Consider the following 20920-nt stretch of genomic DNA (forward strand, 5'->3'; position numbering starts at 1 on the left):
TGTTCAATCTTTGGAATACACGCACAGAAAAAATAATTCTTCTGTCTATTCTTGTTGAGGAGCAGATTGGACAGACAGACTGTGGCAGCTCGGAAATGAGAGGGGAAAAAAAAATAATCAATAACAGATTCCAGCCGTCTGATCTACATGTAACTGGACGCCGTATAAAGTCAAGTGAACACCGCAGAGCAGTTCACATGAAATGTGCCCACATATTTAGCTCAGCCCTTGAGGTTTGCTGGCATAAATTCCTTTTACTTCATCATCATAATAAACTGTTGACACATGCCAATAGTTGTGGCTGCTTTCATTACTAAGTACAGCTAATGTTTGGTCAATGCGTGTATTTAAGTCTCATAAAATCCTGGCACTCATCTGCAGTTCGAGCGCAAACGACAGGAAAAAGTCAATTGCAAGCGTATATCAAGCGCAGTTATATATTTTCAAAGCGAAATAAGATGTATTGATTTTTTCCATGGCACAAACGTAGATTTACAGCAATGGGAAGACAAGCGGCGTTAGAGAATAACATTCATAGTTCACAGGTGATTGATGCGTTTAGTGAAAACCAAGGCTTGATTTTATTTTATTTTTTTTTCCATTACGACAAAACCTCAGCGGTGTTCATGCGGTGAAAACAATCTCAAATTAGTTTTCGCCCATTGAAATGAATTGAAATGCCATTCATCCATTTTAGCGTCACTTAAAAAACACCGTAAGAGTCACGCTGAACCGATTTTTACCAGCTTATGGGCCAAATGTTTCCTCCATGGCTTTCTTTATCTCAATTAATAACAACAAAATCATGGCCGGTAAATATAAAATCCTATAGATTGCCCTTCAGGCACCTTAAACAAGAAACAGTCCAACAATCGGATTTGCGATTGAGTTCTGACCTCGGTTTTATGCTAGTTAAGCAGGGAGCTGTAGAATCGATGCAGTTGTTGTGGTTTTTTTTTTTTGGTGTAATCACCGCTGGAAAGCTTCTCGAGACACAGTTGGGGTCAAAACTGCACAAACACCCACTTTTCATCCTACGGTGAAATCAAATACGGCGTGGAACCGGCATGCCGACTCCAACCCACAAGGAGTGCTGCGGTCAGCCACCCGGGCCCGCTCGCATGTGATAACAGGCGCAGATACGGCGTCCTAATTGCTCGCCTGAGTGCTACGGGAGCGAGTTTCAGCACTTTGGATTCTTTTGATGCCTTTGAAGTCGGGTTTTTATCTGTTGGCTGTCGTCTTCGGTGCAGTGTTAGACGTGCACTCGCTGGACCTTTTTCGGTACATCTGCTTGGGCTAATGAGCTATATTGCGTTAGCTAGCAAAAACTACAGAGTGAAAACATATTACAGTTTTAGAAAGAGATTAGTGACTGAGTCAGTCTTCTATCATCCTGCGTTTTACGCCTACTTAAAGTTCATTTTTATCGTGTATGTCTTTAGGCAAGATATTGTGGGATGCTAAGTTTGTCAGTTTGGAAAAATCTGGTTTTGTTTCCGCTCAGTTTGTAAAGTATTTTTTTCAAATCCGTGAGTCTGAATGTATTTGTGTCATTTTAAAATGTGTTTAAAAATATTTTTAAAAAACTAGAATAAAATAGGGATGTTCGATACCACTTTTTTTAGACCGATACCAGTACGAGTACTCAACTTTTGAGTAGCCGCCGATACCGATACCAAGCATCGATACCAGTAGTTGCTTTGGTGCAGACTTTCCCCTAAAATTAATGACAAATAATTTTTGAAAATACCTTGATTAAAGCACTTTTAACTTTCTTAAAATGGGCTGAAATGATAGTTTCTGATCCTAAAACATACACAATAGGGAGGCCATTAAATTCCCAACTTAGCTTCATTTCTTTGTACAATTTGTCGTACGGCGCCAGTGTTATCGAATGAAGTGGCCGTTGAGTGTACATCACCCTCGCAAATTCATGCGACGCAGATGAAGGCAGTATTTACAATCTGCTCGGCTGTCAGTGCGAGCGGCTGCCTGAGAGTGTTTAACATGCTCTAATTTGATAAAAAGGGCCCAGCGCGGGGAAACGAGAGCACATTGCGCATTTGTCTCAGGGGCCGCGCTGAGGTAAATATAGCAACAAGACGGCACCAGTTGATATGAAGGATTCCGTGGTGTGGAGTGCTGTTTGTGACTCACTATTGATGTGTGTGTAGGTGTGTAGTATGTGTGCAATTTACAATGCGGGATTTGATTCAGTTTAAGAAGCAATGATTACAGCAGTTGACAACTCGTGTCCCCTCGGCGCATAACGATGAAGCATGTATGAAGAGGAATGAAGGCCAAGGTGATGATGTGGGGTGGTAGTAAAGACAACGAGAAGCCCGTGAGAGCCTGCCTGGCTCCCGTCTGACTGGGGGGGGGGTAGTGTTTGTGTGTGTCTTAAGAGTGTGTTGAGAGGAGAGTGGGGTCGTCTGTGTGTCTAATCAGCAGGGCACTTGTGTGTCCCCGTCTCATTGTCTCCAGGGCCCTCCACTCCCGGACCACATCTTTGAAAGGCCTGATAGCGTCCAAGCCTTCACACGGCTCCAGGGAGGTAAAGTAGAAAAGATGTTGAAAAAAATCATTTTTAAATGATCTTTTCTCATTGAAGTGAATGGAAATGTCTGTTCCCCCACCAAACAAGAAAAATTGATGTAATTTATATTTTATTGAGAAATAGCAGATCCATAATACGAACGAATGCTAATGCTTGATGCTTAATTAGCTTAATGCTAATTTGTTTTAACATTATGTGGTTGTTTTGAATTCACAAATTGCAATTCTGTTTGATGTTTAGCTTAATTGTAAACGTACTAATTAAATTAAAATTAAATTGGTAAATTGGTGTAACATCCTGTCAAAAGTCACACCTTCAAAATAAAATATTTCAGTTTAATAAAGACATTTTTACGACAATTTCTTTGGTGTAATTGTAGCGTTTTTACAAATCATTATTAACAAAACAACATTTTTTAATGTGTACCAAGGTAAGTGTGATGAATCTAATATTTACTATACTGTGGTTCTTTTATTTTGAAGTCCTGACTTTTGACAGGCTTTGTATCTGCCAATGTTGCCCCAACTTGCAAGCTTTTCAAAGCTGATACTTTGTAAAGATTGACACTGTATTGTACTACACAACTCCAAATAACAACCAAAACACGAATACAACCCCCGTTTTGGATCTCTTGATCCAGCGAATGGGCAGATGTGCCTAAAGCTAGCTGTGGACTGTGAGTACATCTTCCCAAGATGGGACAGTGCACTCTCCCACGATCAGTTCACTTTCCCAGTTCCGTCTCCTCCATTACTGGCCAGGCCGGCGATCAATAATTCAATAGATTTGGCGTCTGGATCCTGCCCCGGAATGCCAAGGCACACAAACACACACACACACACACATACATGGATCCAGTGCTATTAATTAATAGCTCGGGACACTGTTGTTGTGTGCAGAAAATTGGGTCTTGTAAAGCGATCTGCCTGCGCATGATCATGTCACATGTTTGTTCAATAAGATACGATTAAGATGTCAGGAAATGAATTTGTGAGGCGCAGGCGTTAATGATGCTTTCACACAAAGGCCCCCTCCATTTTGATTTGCAGCCATTAGAACAAAAAATGGCCGACAGACCCTTTTGACCGGCGCTGTTTCAACTATCGCCAACGTCAATTAACTATTGTTACATGTGTTTGGCTGCATAGATGAATTCATTAATTTTTGTAAAATAAAGAAAAAAAGAGAATAAACAAAGAATTTCGAAAAAGGGATGCCAAACTTGACTCCTCTTTATCTGTTATCTCCCCGTTGTGTTCTCTTGTAGAGTGAAAATGATCAGTCCGCCTCTCCAAATGTCCCACAACCAAAAAGCATGCATAATGCATGAATTTGGCAGGAGAACAAGCAATGTTCCTCACTAAACGGACCTGTCACTCGTGACGTTATCAAAAGATTCCCGCCACAGTCATGCATGATTCAAAAACAATTCTTTACTAATAAATAAATTCAAAACAAAGAGCCCTATTGCTCCAACAAAGCATCAACTCATTAAAGAACCTTTTGTTAATTTATTTTGATTAGGTGGATTCACGTTTCACATGAGATGGAAAAGGTATTGTCATGAGTATTATTTTTTCTTTCTTTTTTTTTTTAAGAAACCCGTGCCTCAGGTGAGTTCACTTTCACTGTCATATATATATTTTAAAAAAAGTACATACAGGAAGCACATAGCTTGCACGCAAATGGAAGTCAAACACCCCCAGAAAATGAATCCAAAAAGATGTTTCTTGTGTATAAACATATTTTACATGTGCCCGTACCTTTTTACAGTTCTTTTTTGTTATATACTGTCATATATATAACGTAAAAAAAAAAAAAAAAAACCTTTAAAAGTAGATGAAACACCACTTAGCATAAAGAAAAAAAAAACATATATTATGATCTCACATTTGTGGTGTTTGGCGTCATTTTTACCAAAAGAAAGAAAGAAAGGAAGAAGGAAAGAAAGAAAAAAGGTCATAAAGGTCAGCGTGTTGACTCATGCAAACATTTTGGAATTCCCTCGCTTCATTTCTTGGCGTGGAAGTGTTGAACTACAACGAGGCCAGCCTCAGTAAGTAATAATAATAATATTAATAATAATAATAAGATGTTAGAACAGACTGCAGAATGGTTCGCCTTGTTTGACAAAGTATCAACCACCAGCTGCATCCTCCTCTTCTTCTTCTTCTTTCCGCCACAAGGGCCGTCCATGTTTGTTTTTGTTTTTTTTGGCGTAGAAAAATTACTTCCCATAGGCTATTAAGCAGTCATTTTTCATAATCTCATAAATAGCCTTTATTTTTATAGTTGTCCTGCATCGGAGGAAAAAAAAAAAAAAAAAAACATAAATAGCGTCCTCGCTTGGCCTTTGGCGTTGGCGTCCCCGTGCGTGCGCGTTCCCGAGCGACGTCATCGTCGTCGTGGTGGACGTCACAGGCCCAACGCGGCCGCGTGTTTCTTGGCCTTGAGTCTCAGATCGGCGATGCTTGAGTTCTTGCTGGTGTTCTTGGCGGCAGCAGCGGCGGCCACGACGGACGCTGCCGACGCCGACTCGGCGGCGAGCGTGGCCAGCGGCAGGCCGAAGGGCGGCGCCGGGAACATCATGTAGGGCGCGTGTGCGGCTAGGTGAGAGTGGAGATGGTGTTGCGCATGCGCCACGGCGCTGTCCAGCTGCAGTTGCGCCTGAACCTGAAAGGAGAAGGGCGGCACGTTGCAATGACTATCCTACGGGACGCACGCAGGAAGGGGGGAGAAAAGGGGGAAGGGGAGGGGGGAGAACATGCGTTAAGTTCGCAGTGGCTCATGGGACATTCACTTGTCATTTTTTTCCCTGCTTTTTAGACTTGATTGGGGAGCGTCTCAAATTCATGGCATGGTCAACTGCGCCATTGACAGCATTGGATCAATTTCTAGTGAATTGATAAAACCTCGGGGAACCACCATTAAGAAAATAAAATTAAACATTCAACCCACCAATGCTTTATGTCCGTTTTAAAAATCGAGACGGAGGTTTTTTTCCTATTACTGTAAGCCACTGTAACAGGTTGAACATTAATATTGTGCTAAATAGGGGGCAAAAAATGATGATTCATTTAAAAAGTATTACACGAATATTACAAACAAAATGCATCGAAATGAAAGTTTAAAACCAGCTTTTAAAGGCTGCATGAAAATGCACTTTAAAGTTAAATACAACTGAACAATACTTAAGCTGTGATTCTTTTGGGTACCACTAGAGGGAGCCCATTAGTGGTCATCTTACCACATTTTGAGAATCACTGCTAAATCATGGTTTCTTAAATTTTACTGACCCACTACTTTAAAAACTCAAGATCTCGAATGTACAAATTTTACCATGCTATGCCCTTAACACACTGTTCATAATTTCAGGATCCCTTTAAAGAGACACTTGCCTGTTGAAATGGCATCCGCAAGGCCCCCACGTTGACATATGGCGCCACGCGACAAGCTTCAAACTGATTTGCTGCTCCTATCAGAACTCCTAGAAGAAAAGAATGCGGAGATGAGCACCTCATAACAAGCAAAATGCACAATACAAAATAAGCACTTGAATACAATACTAGGAAAATGCTCACCACCTAACAAAAAAATGTGTTATCACTTTGTTGTGGTAGAAAGCAAGATGTGTGCGGTTGTGGGTGCCACTTGCATAAGGCAGATGAAAACTGCTGGTTTGTGTGTCTACTGTAAACAGCCGGGGTCACCAACGTGCTATTTCAGAAGTGTGCATCAAACTGCTAGGCCTTCACAAGTAGGTCCAAAATTTAGCCCCCAAAATGAGCCACAGTTGTAAGCGATTCCCTTGCTCAACAAACCTGCTTAGATTAATTTTTGTGTGTAATAAGTGTGTGTTTTGTTGTTTATCATTAGTGAAAGCGACATCATCAATCATAGCATTAATCTTCAGTGTATACATGTACGTACCTTTATGTAACTGGTTCTCCTGCTTTCTGCATTTGGCTCTTCTGTTCTGGAACCAAACCTGCAGCAACACACATGAATATATATTAATTGTGTAAGTAACAATAACCACTTTTTTTTTTAATCTTCAAAGGGGTGAAATACCCAAATGCATTTAAAACATTAGCAAGGAGACATTGCAGCCAAATGTGGGAATATGCAATGAATAAATAAATAAATAAATAACGACTCTTTTATCGGGGCAAATTGTGGAGATGTTGCAGGGCGATCGGGTTGTAATAAATAACCTTGTCAGCCCCAGTGTCATCTTTCTGCACATGCTCGAGTGTCCCAGCAGACTTTGAATGGACTCTGCGCTATCGAGTAGCAGCCATGATGAGGATGATGATGATGATGGTTGATGATGCTTTGCCCTCCTCTCATTGCACCGTTTTCCTCTCATTATACGACCGCTCCCGTTAATTACGTCTTTATAACGCTTTGGGGGGGGGGGGGGGGGGGAGGAACACTTAAACACAAACTACACGGCGGAGTAGCACATTTAGTTAAATTAGCACAAATGTTTCGTGGCGCGTTGTTGTGATAGAAAATATTATCGATTTGGCTGTCGGCGGATTTCATTTATTGAGCATTTTGCGCGCGCTCCACTTGGAATTTATAGTGGTGATAACAGCAAAGCTATCGATTGAGGCGGGAAGAAATAGAAAATAAACCTTTGGTAGTGCTCATATGTTTCATCTATTTATTATATTGTGTCGGCTTCTGTATCAAAAGAGTTTGCCTCGATAATAAACGCATTTAATTCATGCAAATCCCTCAGCACAATTGCGGGAAAAATCATATAGAAAAACTTTTTCTGATGAGCCCTTTTATTATTCCCGTTCATTTTTCGGATTAAGTCGTATGTTAATTCGGTTCATGCTTAAAGACCCCCCCACACCCCCCCACTTTCCTTGGAAGGCATACTGGGTTTCTGTCCAGATGGTCTTTTTGCTCGTGGGCCCTCGCGAACAACAACACGTTACACGAACGCACACACATACACACAGACACACACGCTGCAATCCTGCTGCACAGTGAGGATGAAAAGCATGCACGTGCACTCTCGTGACGTCAACACACACACAGCCCCCAAGTGAGATCGTTAACGCAATAATTGAATAAGCATTGCTGCTTGGAGAAGAATACATCAAACTGTGGGAAGATATCAATACATTTCTATTCGAATGGGAAAATATGGCTTTACTCGGCAATATGTTTGGAATGGATTTATAAGCCACGTTTGCACGTATTTTTGTTGATTTAAGAACGTGCTAAATCACATGTATGAATTACTGATGCGTTAAACGAAAGCCCCTACAGTAAAGAAATATTTTATTTCCATCATTTCATTTTCAACATGATTTTTTTTTACCTGCAGAAAACAAACGTTGATTTTTAAAGCTAAGCCAATTGCCATACGTTTTTAAAACTATCAGTGTATTTGAATGCATCTTATGATTTGTCATATATAAAAAAGTATATATATATATATATATATATATATATATATATATATATATATATATATATATATATATATATATATATATATATAATTGCAATATTAATCGAGTCATTCGAATGGCTTACCCACAAAACGGAATAAATTATTGTTTAATTAAATATTTAACTGATGAGTGACGCTATTAACAAAACGTATGTATCTTGTATTATTTTTTAACCATTAGATTCCAATCATGTGTTTAACATGTAACAAAAATAATATTTTACAGGTAAATTTTATGAAATTACATGAAGCTTTATTATTATTCCATTCATTTCCCAAACCGTTTCTGTTTCCTCATTGCTAATTATTTTATCATTGTTTTTATCGCTATATTCCAAAGAGCCTACAAAGAAATAAAACGACTTGTATGGAATATTTGTTATTTAGAATTTAATTTTGCATGTTAATGATTGTTAGACACTGTTGAATATTTAAATGTTTTCATATCTTTATTAGTAATCCTTCATGCTTGCTTTGTCTTATGTTGTTGTCTACTATTTATCCATGCATTCTTTCAACGCTTTCCTGCATTCTTTTTTATTCCCATGCATGCGTGTGAGAAAAGCAGGTGGTTCCTGACCTGCACTCGGGCTTCGGACAGCCCCAGCCTCTGGCTCAACTCCTCCCGCATGAAGGCGTCCGGGTAGTGCGTCTCGTCGAAGAGCCTCTCCAGCTCGTTGAGCTGCTCCAGCGTGAAGTTAGTCCGACTTCTCCTTTGCTTGATTTTGGTTTGCGCTTCGTCCTCCATGGGCTTTGTGGACTCCTCTTTCCTCTCCTTCACATCCGTGGTGCCTTTAAAAAAAGAGACAGGGAGTGGAGCCACATGACTTCTTTTTTTTCACACATTATTTGACGTACGGTGCACCGATGGGCTCAATGGGCATTGGGAAAAAAAAAATGAAAGCAATGGAAAGTGAAGGAGAGACCTGCCCTCCCCAAACCTCAAAAACGGATCACAGCTCAGATGTTTTGTCGAGCTACATAAAGCTCTTTAATTATTAAGTGCTTATAAATATGCAAGGCCATCATGTGTGTATGTGTGCTCCTCTACTGATGCTTGTGTGTGTGATCCACGCGGGAAACAAGCAGCCTGTCACGGCCACGTTTAACAAGGCACTCCGCTTTTAAATAGCATGTGTTGAAACATTTTGATCTGTTTTTAAAAAGAAATCGCCACCAGTAAATTAGGAAGGTTTTTTAACATAATCCAGAAATATATTTGGGCTATGATAAAGGTAAATAAATTGAAATAAAGAACCAAGTATTTTATTAATTGTATAGAGAATTTGTGGACACCTAGTTTGATCAAATGTATTGTTTCTATTTTACTCCGTTTATTAAAATCATGTTACCATGCATTTAACAAAAAACCTGCATTGGACGTGTAAAACGAAAAACACTAGGCCAGCTTCAAGCTCATCATCCACCTGCGCTTGTGCACTTATATGCATACATGCATGCTGCAAAACCTGCATATCACATTTAACGACAAGCACTTTAAATATAAAAATGAGTTAAAACCTTTTTTAATGCACTATTGAAATTTAGCTGCATTAACACACATTGATTCAAATCATAATTTCCACCTTATACGCGTAATCATGGATGATTAACTTTAAAAGTGTTTAACGATCGCTGCAGGAACATTCCAAGGGATTTTCTCTCGTAAAATGTGAGAACCAGCCAAATAAAATAGTTTGCAACACCATTAAGCACGTTTATATAGCCTTTATAGACTTTTCCTCCAAGCGGGTCTATATCCTATCGACTCTTACCGTCAATGAGTTTGGGACTGCCGGCGTCTCTGGTCCTCTCCGGCCCGAGGATGTCCGTCTCTCTCCCCGGCGAGAGCGCCACGTTCCGGACTACGACCGCCGCTTCCTCCCGGCTCCCGGGCTCCGGGGCTAAGGGCTCCCCGCCGCGGCCGGCCGCCCTCGCCGCACCGGTCTCCAGCACCTCCCGGTAGGTGATCACCTCCTTCTTCTCCTTGACTTTGTGATCGAAAGACTTCGACACGAACGCGGTAAGCTCTTCCATCACACACTCTCGTTATTTTTTTTTTCCTTTCAAAGAAGGAAAAAATCAGTCAGGCAGACTCGCCGTCGTAGCCCCTCTCTCCCTTTGCTCCACGGCAGCTTAAGACATCAATGGTGCGGCCCCTTGAAAACGAGACGAGGTGATGCTGCCAACTCTCTGGGAAGGCGCCCGAAAAAAATGGGACATAAAGACGCGTCTTCCTCGGCCAATTTCTCCCTCCTTTGGTATCGCGGAGTTGGGGAACCTGCTGGTGATCCTCGATTGAAGTCACACTATTTATACTTTGCGGCGCCTTGCCCCCTTGATCCGTGCAAATTACCTCCCCTCAGGATGCCGAGATGAGCCCCCCTCCCTCCCTTCCCTCCTTCCCTCCCTCTCTTCTTTTACTCCCTTCATCCACCCACACTAGTACAAAAAAAAGAAAAAAAAAACATTAAGCTGCACCGCCGCAGCAGCTATTGGCCATTAATCCAAGATTGACAAGAAGGACTAATTAATTTAATTAAGCGCTCATTCGCTGCCATTGTCCTGGGTTACTTTTTAAACACCCGAGAGAGTGCAATGAATCTCTCTCTCTCTCTCTCCGCTCTCTATCGCTCGCTCTCAAGCTCTCTCTCTCTCTCTCTGCAGGGGAGTGGCTGAGAAAATGACGAGAGAGAAAGAGAGAGACAGAGAGACAGAGTGAGACGTCTCATCTCTGATCAATGCAAATAAAAATAAGACGGATTCACTAAATATATATAGTTTTATATTTTTTGAAGTTATCATTAGCGCGAACCGTAGATTGCCGTTTATTGCACTACATCAGTAAAATATATATAAATGATCAAATTATTTAATTTATCAGCAAAAGTTATATTATAGTGTTTGTTATCATAAATTTATGTCATTAGTTTAAGTACAGCATGTGTGTGCGTGCATATATGTTGGATTTGTTATATTTATAAAGCCTATATGAAATTAGATTTCTGCAAACTGAACGTTTATGGTGATGTAATGTTCAAATTAAGTGCTGCGTCGAAAATGATATTGCTATATATGGCTTCTAATCCTCAACGGGCCTTTTAAAGGCATGCTTCTGGTGTTAAATAACAGCTAAACGTTCAATTAACGCGCCTCTCTCTCTGCTAATATATGTTGCCAATGGGCTCGCTAATTACCGCTTATTATGGCCCATATTTGTAAATAAACAATGAGAGCAATTAAGAGAAAAGAGCAGGGATTTTTTTTCCTAAATCGTGATGCTAAATGAGGCGTGTTTATTGATAATCTATAAGCATCTCAATTTCCACGCCGTGGTGATAATAATTCCCCCAGATTAAATATTAACGACGTTTCAGTGTAAACCTTTAGGCATTAATACTGTTATTCCTGCCCAAAGCGGCGTTGCATGCCTAATGAGGTGATGCGCATCCTGTTTACCCCCCCAACACCCCCGCCTATTCCCCCCTTCTCCACCAGTCTTCGAATTAATTTATTGTACAGGCAAATCGTGGTTTGGATTCAAATGCACTTTGAAGGGAAAACACTCTCACCCAATGTGTTTATTTATTGTTGCATGACGATTATGACCTCATGCACATGAGCTCAAGGCTGCAAACGTGCAGGTGGCAGTGAAATTTCAGCACACTTGTAGCTATTGAAACTCGTGAATAAAATAAATGTACACACACCCTGTATGTGTGTTGTAAAGTGCAGTGATCCTCAAAGTGTGATTCCTTCCAGCAGTACTCAAAAGAAACAGTGTTTTTTTTAAATAAACTTTTATTTAGGATTTTTTTTAAATTTAGCTTTAATTTTCAATACATTTAAATCTAATAATTATTTTGTTTCTTTACCAAAGAGTTTTTTAGGGTTGATGAAGAGATAAATCGTAAATTTCCTCTTTGAATATTCAGTTAATATACATTTATTAAGGAAAAGTATAAATGAATATAAGAATACAACATCCATGTGAAAATAGCAGGAAAATTACTGGTAACAAAATGTTCCGACAAATAAGGTGGCCATTGGGGTGTCCCACCACTGTTTACTACATTTGCATTTAATTTTCAATAAATGTGGTTTTTGAACATTTCTATTTTTACTATATTTAAGCACCGTGTTGTTTAAACTGTGCATAATATCTTGCAATAATGCTTGATATACATTTCAGGGATCAAACCTGATATTTTAATTGTAATTTATTTAGAAAATACACTATTTCCATGGTACTTGAAGATTGATAGCGGTTTTAATGTATTCGATTACTGACAAACTTACATTGCTACATAGAACATCTTTAGTGTTTTATTATTATGCCACTCTTGAAAAAAAATCTAAACATTCAAAATACTATATTAATGTATATACGGAGGAATTAATGGCGAATCAGCGACTCAGAAATAAAAAAAAATGCACCTATACATTATTAGACCAAAGCAATCATCGATCGATGTTTCCCATGCCTTTTTATACCAGCATGGGCTCGATCGATTCGCTCTACTTCGACTATTGTAGTCTAACGCTGCCTCGCATGTTTGTTGTGGAGCTCGGCAACGGTGAGAAGCGGGATGTACAACAAAGATTCTGTCAATTCGACTTCACTCCACTCGAATTTAGCCTTTGCGTAACTTATATGTCACCCAAGACATTTACACAAACATTCCGGTATCAGTCGAGTAAAAAATTTGAACGTAGCGTTGTAGAGTTAGCTCGGTTAGCTAGCTAGCTAGTCAAAACAGGCACTCTACCGACCATTAGCTTGATATAACAACACGCTAAAGCCCCGTTTTAATGCATTTACTGTGTACGCAGTGTGTGAATTGGTGTTAAACATGACTTGTTGACAAAAGTGGTCCCGGTTCGTTTATAATATGTAAACATTAGCCTCTGAGCAACCTTGTGTGTTTTTGCTGTATGACAGTGACAACAGTGAGACAGTTATGGGTCGACGCTCATCAAGCAGTGAGGGCGAAACCCGAAGCAAGAAGAAAAAGAAACAGCGTCGCCGCTCGTCTTCATTTTCATCTTCTTCGTCCTCATCTTCTGGTAGCAGGGTGACAAGCAGCAGGAGTCACCGGTCCAGCCGCCGGAGCCGCTCACGATCCAGAGACAGGAGGTGAGACAGCAAAGAGTAATACCTCGGTTCCCCCTTTTAACAAAGCTCATAATTGCTTATATTAGCAGTTTACCACAAACTGATCTCAAAACATTTTGAAGACTCCTTAGAACTTTACCAATTCATTAAAAAAAAAAGATTTGATTTTGATCAAATAAACCAAAGCACAGTCATGCAAATGTTCTCCTTTCTCCTAATAATTAAATTTCAGCCCACTTGGATACCATTAAGAATTGTAACTATTCCATGCAAACTCTCATACCTCGTTTAACCAACTGTTGAGTAGATGGAAGAAGGTTTTTCCCGCAATCACATATCCTTACAAGAGCCTAGCGGCCGGGAGCCGAGTTCCTCCGTCAAGCCTCCATCCATCCACAACTGCCACTGGTTATGCGGGGCTGCTCAGACAAGGCCGCTTGATGGTAATTATTTATGAGGCCCGGTCAAGGTCCATTACTGCTGATGGGAAGTCGTTGCCTGTCTGCGCAAGGCGGGGCGGTAAAACCCCGGCAGCCCTCATCTGCTCGCCAATACATTTGATCAATTAACATGCACATACGCACGTACCGGAATCCCGCCAAAGTAAAACAAGCCTTTGGCCCGTGAAGGGCTGATTACTTAATTAAACTAAACAGTGGAGTGATAGATGATATGAAATGATCGAGCTTGGTCTCATTTTTAAATCACAAAAAACTCATTTTTAAACAGCGTAATACAAATGTTCAACTCCTTAATGAGGTAAAAAGTAAAACAGTAGATAGCAACAACAAAAATAAAGCACAGTTTGAAAATACTTCTACTTTTGTTATTTCCCCTTGAGTTGAAACGGAGGCGGAGAGCAGAACTAAAACCTCGGAGTGAACAAGAAAAAGTTGCGTTTGTGTGAAAGGTGTATCAGCACATCTGCTTGTTTCATTTTTGGATGAACTGACTTATCACCTCCCGGAAAAATGTTGCGTCTTGGCTCGTGAGGTAGTTCACAAGTTCTCACTCACGGGATCCAACCTGTTGGAATACTAAATCATCCTTCCAGCAACGCTACTACCGCTTCTTGCTAGTTGTACTGAATTCTCTTTTACTTGCCTCTCATCCGTCTTGGAAAAACTCTCGTAACGACCGAGTGAGATCGTGTTCGTACGTTTGTTTCAGACGAAAGAAACGTTCAAGCAGCAGCTCATCCCGAGGTTCATCTCATAAAAGGAGAAGTCGGAGCGGTGACAGGGGAAGGAGCCACCGCTCGCACAGGTCACGCAGCCGGGACCGAAGGTAAAAACAATTACTGGAGAGGTCATGTCGTTTGTGGGTCAGTAAAAAAAAAAAAAAAAATACACTGAGTATGTTTCCTCAAAACTTGACTGAGATTGAGTAATAGGCTCATTTTTTACTCGTTTGTGATTTGTTTTTATTTTTAACTTCATCTAACATCATCCATACATTGATTTGCTAAATTATGATTATTACCCTGCTGTCCAATGGCGCTTATGTGCCATTGTGTTTCAAGGGACTCGCTTATTCATGTGAGCCTCGTGTGTACGTACTTGCACCACACACACACACACACTTGCGTATGCTTGCGTATTCTTTTCAGCGACATAAAGGCAAAGTCGCCGTGTGTGGTGCTCCATGTCATTAGCATAGCTAATCTGCTGCTAATGAACCAGTAAACAGTTTTTTTTTCTTCTTGTTTAAATCCCTCGCACAGACATGCGTGGATGCACCCGCGAGAAAAAGGTTGTCGTAATGTATGCGGCCACTGGCGACTGGGGTCTTTTGTTTATTTGCGGAGATGTCGCCATGCTGGATGAGGCTGTGCCGTTTGCAACTTTTTTTTGTTCTTGGGGGCGGGGCTTGGACCTGAGTAGATATTTGCGTTGGCAATGAGAACATCTGTCTGAAAACGGATTCGTCGGAGTGGCGTGAGATGAAAGGTGCAGGGGGATTTGGGAGATTTAGAACTACAGCCGATGACATCGGCGCATGCAAACGCGGCGGGCGCTCTGATTAGCAGAGTTGTGTAATCTGCTTAGCAAGGAGCAGGTGCGATGGGTCGCCGGAGGGATTCGGCGCCATGGCAATTTTGTCAGAAATGCACACTGGCATTTTCATATGACAAACATCGAAACGAGTACTCCCTGAATAAAATAAAACAGAATGAGCGGATTTTGCTAGCACCTGAAAATCAAGCATGTAAACTTCCCGGAACTCTTTCTACGTTTGCCGCCTCAGACATAACAGAATGAGTGCTGTGGTAGAATGGGATTTTTTTTTTTTTTTTAATCCGCGATACACGGTATATGAAACGTTGTGTCGTCACAGTGGACTGACAGCAAGGCTGACTCGGACTGTACAGGTGCTTCCAGTACCATTAGTCAGTCGTATGGCGTGTGTACCTGAGGATGCTGGCTGATGGATCAGTGCAGGATTGAGTGGACAGGACCTCATGATGGATACGTACGTAGGATATAAGGTGCCGCCCTCCCCCCCCCTGACCCTCCCCGCCACCCCCAGCGGAATATGAACGAAGGGTGGGCGTGCGGCGACCCTAGAGAGGCGGGAGACGGAGAGGACGGCAAGTTTGGAGGGAGTGGGAAAAGTTGAGGACTTGAGTTGAATGCAGGAGAGTGGGCGGCAAATGAAGAGCAAAGACAAAATAGAGCAAAGATAGAGCGGCGGAATGGGAATAACAATGTGCGCATCCCAAGGCCAGATTAGGACGATATTGAGCCGCTTTCAAGTGGAGAACACGATTACCTTCTTTCCAATGCCTCCTTTATGAATACGAATAAAAAAATACATGCAATAAGAATAATAGTCTTATCATGTGGTTACCATCAATCGTGGCTCCCTCCCTCTGGCCCCTCCCTCCTCCGTGCCCTCAATCAGGAGGGCCCGGTCCCCTAGAGGCAGTCAATCTTGCCCTGAAATGTAAAACAGACAAGAGGAGCAGATTACCTATTTGCCATTAATGTTTATTCTCTTTGATCTGAACAGGCATACCGGGGCCGCTCTCTGCTTCTGTGTGTGTGTGTGTGTGTACGAGGCCTGCCAGCAAACGCATTAGCAGCCCACAGAGCACAGATATGCACACCGCACAACGTTGCGATGTGTGTGCAATGACGGCGACGCAGCCTCTCATCACAGCCGGATCACAGGCCCGACTTTGCCCCGCCACACACGCCACCACGGTTAAACGTGTGTGGCTCAGTCACTCATTCAGTCATGTCGCCATTAGAAGCGCTGGTGTTCAAAGTGAGCGATTAGTTGGCGAGCGGGAGAAAGGGATGCCCCGAGAAAATGTTCTTATCCTTTTTCAACTTAATCCTAATCCATCATCACGAACAAGCGGAGAAGAGCTCGTTCATGGTTTGACAATCAGCCTTGGTTAGACCTATAACATGACCACTATTTTCTACTGGCCAAAATTCTATACACTGTATGTGTGTGTGTGCCCGTGTGTGTGTGTGTGTGTGTGAGAAATGACCTGGTATGTATTTCACTCAGCAATTTCCCTCCCCTGAATGAGATGAGGTGTTGTACATCTGCTAGATAGCTTTTCCCCCGTCTCGCTCCGACACAGAGTGTGCAAGGTCACACCGAGGGAGGGATGAAGACAAGAGGTGGGCCGGGCAAAATCTAGAACCGGACCACCTGGATCGGTAATTCCCCAAGTGTCGTATATTAATGTACACTGTAGTGTGTGTGTGTGTGTGTGATGTAGCAGGTGGTTGTGGGTGTCACTTCCTTATTTTAAAGGAAAAACTGGGGATTTTTTTTTAAGGGGTGTCTCCCTTAGTAAAAATCTGGCAAAAAGATACAAAAAGTTAATCTTATAATAAATATAATAACAGTATTACTGTTTTTATGGCTTGGCTCCACAAACATGGCCGCTAAACTGTGTGATTTAATAGCATATTTCAAATTTGCCGTCGCGAGTCAAAGCAAATAATCGCCCAACCAACGTCTCGTAACTTAAGATGCGTTGCACGCATTAGCGCACCGCTGGATTTGTATTGTCATTACTACAGTTGAAGAATTTAGACAAATAATATTAAAATCATATTTAATCATATTTCAATTTAAAATCATATTTTTTTCCCTCTCAATATTATTTACAAGTTTAATTTTTCATGTATTTTTTATTACCAAACAAACAATCTGTATGACAAAAAACTACTCATAAATGTTTTGCCCTTATTCTAAGATAAAGCTACTTATAGGTTTGAAGTTAAATTAACTTACTAAGCACTTACTTGTTAAGCACTGAACTTAGCTCATTGGTATATAAACCAAAAAACAAAATGAAGAAAAAAAAAATCATTCTACTGTATTGCAATTTAATTCAATTAATTGTTCAGCCCAAGGTGTTGACTTAAGCTGCTCTGCTTTGCTCTCAATACGCTCCCCATCATAAGATCCGACCACCATTTTTTTGATACGCCGCTGCTCCCTTCTCCTTTTTCCTTCTTCACTCTTTTCTCTGTATTGTCTCTTTTATTTATCCACCGTAAAGGCCAGTCAAGCGCCGCTCGCCTTTGTTGCCAGAAACCTTTATTTACCAATGGGAGGAATAAGTGACTGACACATACAGCCGCTTTCATCCTCGCCTTGCCGCGAGCGCTCACGCCCCCCCCTCCCCACCTTTGCCATCTTCCAATACCTGACTCCACCACTTCAACACACTTCTCCATCCTACTGTATCAAAAACACACCATTTTACTCCCCGGAGCTGCAGCCTAGTCTGCACTGTGTAACACGAACATCGAAAATAACAAAATGATATAGGCGATCTGAAGTCAGTGTGGCTATTAAATAAGTATTTTTTTAAGATATTTTTTAAGCTTCAAGAATAATGATTGGCAAATTGTCTTGTGCCTAAGGAATGTCTTTTTTCCCCCCCATCAAACCTTAAAATAACATATTTTCAGTTATCGTTTGCTATTTCAACATTTTTTTGTTTTGTTTCCAATGCTATCGTAGCTATCGGGACATGTTGTTTTCATCGCATCAAAGTTGATTAGTTGATCATGTGTTGATCATTGTTTTCCAAAGAAGTCAAACCAGATGTTTGCCCATCAGTCTGCTTTCATGAAGCACTACAGAATTCAGAGCATAATAGTTGCTGAAGCTGAAACCAGACAATTTGCTCATTTTAATTTTATTTATGGCTCTGAACAATTAAAGACTTCTCAAAATAGTTTGATTAATTTGATGATGTTTGAGATTTGTTTTAGTCTGTACTTTTTTTTTTTACTTACCACCAGTTTGTACAAGAGTTGACTCATGACAAAAAAACATTTTCCCCCACTTATACTTTAGCACAAACTTTTGCCAAGTCTGCTTTTTAGAAGCAAGGTGACCTGACGAATTAATAATTATCCGTAAACTCAATAAGATGTGTGCAATGTCAAATAAATTGTTGGTCCTCATTGTGTGGACTTGATGACAATAAAATGACTCGTCCTTCTGGCCACAGCGACAGACAGAAAGAAAGAGTCAGACGTGCTTTTAGCTCTGGCGTTCAAAAAAAAAAAAACTATCTCTATCTCTCTCACTCTCCCTTGCTCCTTCTCTCAGCCTCATTCTCTCTCCCTCATTTAAGCTTCTTGAAGTTCTTCCAAATTGGGTTTTAAATGCCAATTAGGAGGTTGAATGTAGTAAAATAAAAGCAAATGCAGGCAGGATGGCCTCACCTTCTGGCTGCTTAGGCTTCAGAGAGAGCCAAGCCGGACCTTTGGCTCCCAGCGAGGCTTTGAGAGAAATATCCTGCCTAATGAACACATTAATTAGAACCATAACTATTTATAAGATGATAATTAGAAACGAAGGGAGGTAAACTGGGCTTTTCCTGCAATTATTGGAGGATTAATTACGGGAGCTAATGAAGTGGATTTTTGAAACGCGTGGAGGTGAAGTACAGAGATGTGCAGCTCGCTTTGTGATCACTGGCATAATTATTTTCTGCGGCACCAAAGCGTTTGAGGCCGCGCTCCTCGCTGGCTCGGGCCGCCTAATAAGCATCATTGCATCGTTATATATGCACTTAAAAAGACTTGCCACTGAAATGGCTGTCTAATTATTTCTAATTGGCAGGACCCGTGTGTTGTCATTGAGCCGTTTGGAGCTGTGAGGCGGCCTGCCTTTCTAATAACACCCTGGGCCGCCAGGCAAAGAGCCAGAGAGCATGACGGAGAGATAGAGAGATAGAGAGAGAGAGCAAAGGAGCCTCTACCAGTTGCTCACAACCGGATCTGCGTTCAGCGAATCTCAGTTTGTAGGGCAGTGAATGGCGGCTGGGTGCGTGATGGTCAGGTCAGCTTTCAAAAGAGGCCTGTTAGTAAAGTTTGACGATGACCGTCTGCTCCAAACTCATTCGATAGCAAATGTGCCATCTGTCCCGTTTTGACTTTTATTGGAAGAGGTAGTCGCCGAATTGGCTAAGCTAAAACGGCCTGCGACTTCACTCTGTGAAGTTTGATTCCCCCTCAAGTCACCCATGTCATTTATTTCACTAATTAGATTATGCACTCTTTCAAAAAAAATTCACTGTCTAGCTAAATAAGGTAACATCATGTAAACTGTTTGACTAAAACAGAATTGTTCGGAAACCGACGCAATGTTTCCCATAGGAAATAATGCGAGTACAATTAATCTGTTCCAGACACCCCAAATATGACCAAAAATGTAATCTACAGAGAAGAACTATCGTTTTACATACCAAGTCATTTAAATACCATAACACATGTCAGATGTGTGCTGACTCTCATTCTACACGAGTTTGAATGTAACTGGATGATTCAGAAAACAGCCACATCCTTTTTATAAGAGGGTGTGCACACTTGTGCAACAACATTATTTGTTTTTACCTCCCACATTACTTATGTACAATTTCTAGGTCGTGTTAAAGGTGGAAAAGAATTGATTCATCTTATTTTATTAGTTTGAACAGGGGGTGTGTAGACTTTTTCTATGCACTGTATGTGGCACCTGTAATTAGACACTTAATAATCTCCTAGCCATGCCACACACACAAAGGGAAAGGTGCGTGTGTGCGATGGCCAGGTTTTGAGCGGGGCCCTTGGAGACCTGAGCTAGGAGAGCACGCATGGACAAACCTCAGTCAGCCGTGTTTACCTTGAACTCCGGTTATGATCCCGCTTAAACCATATGGACATTTTTTTCCGCAAGCGTGTCTTTGTAATGCGCTGGCACACTCCGAGTTACAACGCGGACTTTTTAGCTCACGTTCATCAACACAGCCTGAAAGTAAGTGTGAGCACATTTACTATGTAAAAATATTTGGATGTGTTGTCTTTTGATCTCTTGATTTGCCTGTGTGCAATAATTATTCATAAAGAGAGCGTGTGAATGATAGCCCGGGATTATTGATGTGTATTTATGCGTGTTAACTCATCATGAAGCGGAGCCACGTGCGTTGTCTTGCCAAAAAAAAAAAAAAAAAAAAAATCCTTCTCCATCATCGCTCAACTTCTCCCCAAGTGGACAACTTGAGAGCAAATTAGAGCTAACTTGTCAGTGGAAGAACACACGTGGTTTCACTCACACATTTAGTTGTGGTATAAAAATGAAACAAAGATCACGTGCAGCCCGACTACAACCTTGACAGTCTTTTTGAACGTAATGAAACACTTTCTCAATGTTTTCTACTAGCCGTCCCCGACGTCGGTTTTGGGCCAAGGAAGTGGAAATAAACGGGTTGGCCAAAGGATACGCTGTTAAGTGTTGTGCG

The 20920-nt window shown here is 41.2% G+C and overlaps 2 protein-coding genes across 3 annotated transcripts in view; one reads left to right on the forward strand and one right to left on the reverse strand.

Annotated features, from left to right (window-relative positions):
• Positions 1–3971: 3971 nt before the first annotated feature.
• Positions 3972–10414, reverse strand: shox2 (shox homeobox 2). Of its 2 annotated transcripts, none has more exons than XM_049726105.1 (5): positions 9812–10414; positions 8617–8828; positions 6491–6548; positions 5959–6047; positions 3972–5233 (listed from the first exon to the last, which is right to left on the reverse strand). In XM_049726105.1, the coding sequence occupies exons 1-5, from the start codon at positions 10071–10073 to the stop codon at positions 4976–4978; spliced, it is 879 nt and encodes a 292-aa protein (XP_049582062.1). In that variant the 5' UTR covers positions 10074–10414; the 3' UTR covers positions 3972–4975. The 2 variants fall into 2 exon arrangements, with proteins under 2 accessions (XP_049582062.1, XP_049582061.1); XM_049726104.2 differs by having other exon boundaries at positions 3972–5269; positions 9812–10413.
• A 2118-nt stretch (positions 10415–12532) lies between these two features.
• rsrc1 (arginine/serine-rich coiled-coil 1) overlaps positions 12533–20920 on the forward strand; it is a 68500-nt gene continuing 60112 nt past the window's right edge. The window contains exons 1-3 of the mRNA XM_049726754.1: positions 12533–12613; positions 12988–13173; positions 14323–14439. Of these exons, the coding sequence (XP_049582711.1) occupies positions 12998–13173; positions 14323–14439 (293 nt within the window). The 5' untranslated portion in view covers positions 12533–12613; positions 12988–12997. The remainder of the gene's footprint in view (positions 12614–12987; positions 13174–14322; positions 14440–20920) is intronic.

Source organism: Syngnathus scovelli, chromosome 7, assembly GCF_024217435.2.
Source record: "Syngnathus scovelli strain Florida chromosome 7, RoL_Ssco_1.2, whole genome shotgun sequence".
NCBI lineage: Eukaryota > Metazoa > Chordata > Actinopteri > Syngnathiformes > Syngnathidae > Syngnathus > Syngnathus scovelli.

Excerpts from the sequence above, each read along its gene's own strand:
- shox2 (XM_049726104.2), bottom strand. The coding sequence starts at position 10,073 with ATGGAAGAGCTTACCGCGTTCGTGTCGAAGTCTTTCGATCACAAAGTC. Across the intron at positions 6,549-8,616 it reads TGTCCGAAGCCCGAGTGCAG|GTTTGGTTCCAGAACAGAAG; the intron begins GTCAGGAACCAC and ends GTGTTGCTGCAG. Across the intron at positions 6,048-6,490 it reads GGAGAACCAGTTACATAAAG|GAGTTCTGATAGGAGCAGCA; the intron begins GTACGTACATGT and ends CTTTTCTTCTAG.